A 3,156-nucleotide genomic window follows, 5' to 3' on the forward strand; every position below is an offset into this window, starting at 1 on the left:
ATGATGCAAGTTCATAAGGCCCTAAAACAACATATATAATGAAACTTGAACCAAATGATAATACTTATAAATATGCGCATAAAGTGTGAAAAACTTACATTAGAATAGTCCATAACTCCATGTGGGTACATATTCCTATCAACGGAACTTTGTTGAAGATTTTGAAATGTTGGAATCATAGTTGCCACTTGATCGCTTACATGTCCATCCTGCAAAGTCAACAAAACCAACATTTGAGCACCATTAATAAATTATTTTACTATAATTATTTTACTTTAAAACTAACCTTTGCATTAGAACGCGCTGATTTTGAAAATTTAGTCGACTTTTTTCTTTGACAAGGTGGACGACCTTTACGACGCTTAACGACTGGATCACGTACTGTCTCAACATCATGCATTTCAATTCCGACACTATTACTACAACTTCCTTGGCCTGTAACAATAGTTACATCGTTTCCTCCGCACTGAATCGTTTCCGGTAGATCTATCCGTACCTTCTCAATCCAATTCAAAACAAGATTATAACTTTCCACATCTTTTGCAGCCACATTTGCAACCTCTGCAAAACTGACACACATCTTCTCGTATCGTTTTTGTTCATCTGTGCAGCTATGCAGCTCATGACTGGTTTTCACCCTACTGTGGCATCTCCACACATCTTTTCTCCATCTCCGTAGGATAAACTTTTCTGGAAGTACTTCCATGTCGTTGCGTATCATGATCGTAATAGCATGCCTACAGAGAATTCCTCTGAATTGGAACCTTGAACAACTACAATGGATTTCACCATTTTCTTTATCACAATATACTTCAAAAAAAGTCCTTTTTTTCCATGTATCAACTTTGACATCCTCTCTAACTATATATTCACAACCCATGGAATTGACAAATTCGCAATACATTTTTCCAACCAACTCTTGTTGAAATTCTTGAAATTTCGAAATTGTGTACACATCTCGGATTTGCTTCTCCATCGCATAAGATGTTACACGTGGCAATTGATGGGAAGAACACCGAGCATCTTCTTCAACTTCTTTCTGAGCTTTATTCTTTAATGCATTGCTATATTGCTCCACAAACTGCTTCAAAGTAGTTTTCGAGTTAACATAACCATCAAAAAATGCATTCATACTCTCACTGCGCTGAGTAGTTGACATTCCTGCCCAAAAACTGTTTTTTAGATAACAAGGCACCCAACGATGCCGCTCATTGTATAAACCCCGTAACCATTCATTTCCCCCCAATTCAAATTCTACAATCATATGGTGCCAAGTTTCCTCAAATTTTGCAGAACTTTGAGAGTCATAAACAGCACAATGCAACACATTACTAATGTCGCGATATTCTTTATAGCCCCCCAGCTTCTCTGGAATCTTCTTAAGTATATGCCATAAACACCACCGATGTCGAGTATTGGGGAAAACGTTCTCAATTGCAGCTTTCATTGCCTTGTCTTGGTCTGTAATAATTCCAATAGGAGCTGAATTAGACATGCAGGATAACCATGTTCGAAATAACCATGTGAATGTCTCAATGTCTTCGTTTGAAATCAATCCACACCCAAACAAAATAGAATGACCATGATGATTAACTCCTACAAATGGAGCGAATGGCATGTCATACTTATTTGTAAGATATGTGGTGTCAAATGTAACAACGTCTCCAAACTCTTTGTAGGCTTCCCTATTTTTTGGCTCAGCCCAAAAAATATTTTTTAGTCGGCCCTCATCATCCACTTGCATACTAAAGAAAAATCTATTATCTTCCGCTTGCACTTTCATAAAATAATTCTGAAGAGCAGCAGCATCCCCATCTCCAAGCCGTAATCTTCTTTCTTTCTGAATATGATTTCTACAATCTCTCTCTATAAATGTCACGTTTTCATGTCCACCGGCCTCAATAACAAGTGACTGATAATTTTTGGACAATTTGATTCCCGCTCGATCATTTATATCAAGTTTCTTTTTTGCATGTGCACTGAGGCTACGATTGCATCGAAAAAGCCTTGACTTCGTTGGAGTCAACAATGGATGGTTGTGTTCAAGATTTATGCTTCGAATCGTCCACTTTCCATCATCCCCTAAACCAGCTCCTAATCTAGCACTGCAGCCTGTCTTTATATTAGGTTGCGGCTTTAAGATATTAGTAGATTTTCTTTTTGTCTCCCCGCTTCGGCCACAAGCAAAAGACACATTTCTAAGTACCCCATCACTATCCTTTCTACTACTTCTCCGCATAACTGGAAATCCTTTTTTTTTACCATACTCTTTGAAGTACATAAACATTTCAGTATCGGTATTAAAAGACATCCCAATCATTGGCTCGTCCTCCTCCTCAATTTTCTCCAACTCCTCAATGTCTTCGATGGCATTTTCCATATTCTTTATTTATACGAAATGAAAATAATTCATATCATCAAAATGGAAATTTATATTATCAAAAACAAAATAATTCACGACAACAATATGAAAATAATTCACATTAACAAAACCATTTAGCATAGGTGTTACTTAATTATACATTAATAACGGAATAATGCAGTCAGCAAATTGCCGATTACACATGGCAATTATTGATGCTCGTTATTGGTTAGATATCATTTGTTGATCTAAGATTTGTGTGCTTTGTAAAATCATTAGCCATTTATAGAGGCATATCAGATTTTAAGGGCCTTGAGATGATTTATTTGCAAGTAATTCCATTTGATGCATCTCTGGATAGAGATTCTTTTTAGCTTGATACAAAATTGAGAGAGCATATATTATTTGGTAATGATCAGTTCTCATGTTTCAATAAGGCTATTAAAAGATTTATATGCACAAGGAGTGCAATGCTGACATCTACTTTTCCTTGACTTAGATATAACATGGCTGCCTGAAATTTCAATCAAATAATGAAGATCCATCGCATACAGTCTCATCGCATAATTCACGACAACAATATAAAAATAATTTACATTAACAAAACTAATTTCAAGAACAAAATAATTCACAAAACTAAGCTAACCCACTGTAATAATTCATGATCAGCAAAATTTTCTCAAACAATCAAAATAATTCATGGCCGGCTCTACTCATATGCATATATTTTCTTGTATAATAATCAGTAAAATTAACATAAATTCATACCGACAGAGTGAAGCTGCAGCTAGGTC

The 3,156-nt window shown here is 35.8% G+C and overlaps 1 protein-coding gene across 1 annotated transcript in view; it reads right to left on the reverse strand.

The window, feature by feature from the left end:
• LOC112095702 (protein FAR1-RELATED SEQUENCE 5-like) overlaps window positions 1-2,380 on the reverse strand; it is a 3,109-nt gene extending 729 nt beyond the window's left edge. The window contains exons 1-2 of the mRNA XM_024177810.1: window positions 287-2,380; window positions 99-209 (exon numbers count right to left, since the gene is read on the reverse strand). Coding sequence (XP_024033578.1) covers window positions 99-209; window positions 287-2,380 — 2,205 coding nt within the window. The remainder of the gene's footprint in view (window positions 1-98; window positions 210-286) is intronic.
• Between the last annotated feature and the right edge of the window lie 776 nt (window positions 2,381-3,156).

The sequence above is a fragment of the Citrus clementina genome, unplaced genomic scaffold (genome assembly GCF_000493195.1).
Source record: "Citrus clementina cultivar Clemenules unplaced genomic scaffold, Citrus_clementina_v1.0 scaffold_1, whole genome shotgun sequence".
NCBI lineage: Eukaryota > Viridiplantae > Streptophyta > Magnoliopsida > Sapindales > Rutaceae > Citrus > Citrus x clementina.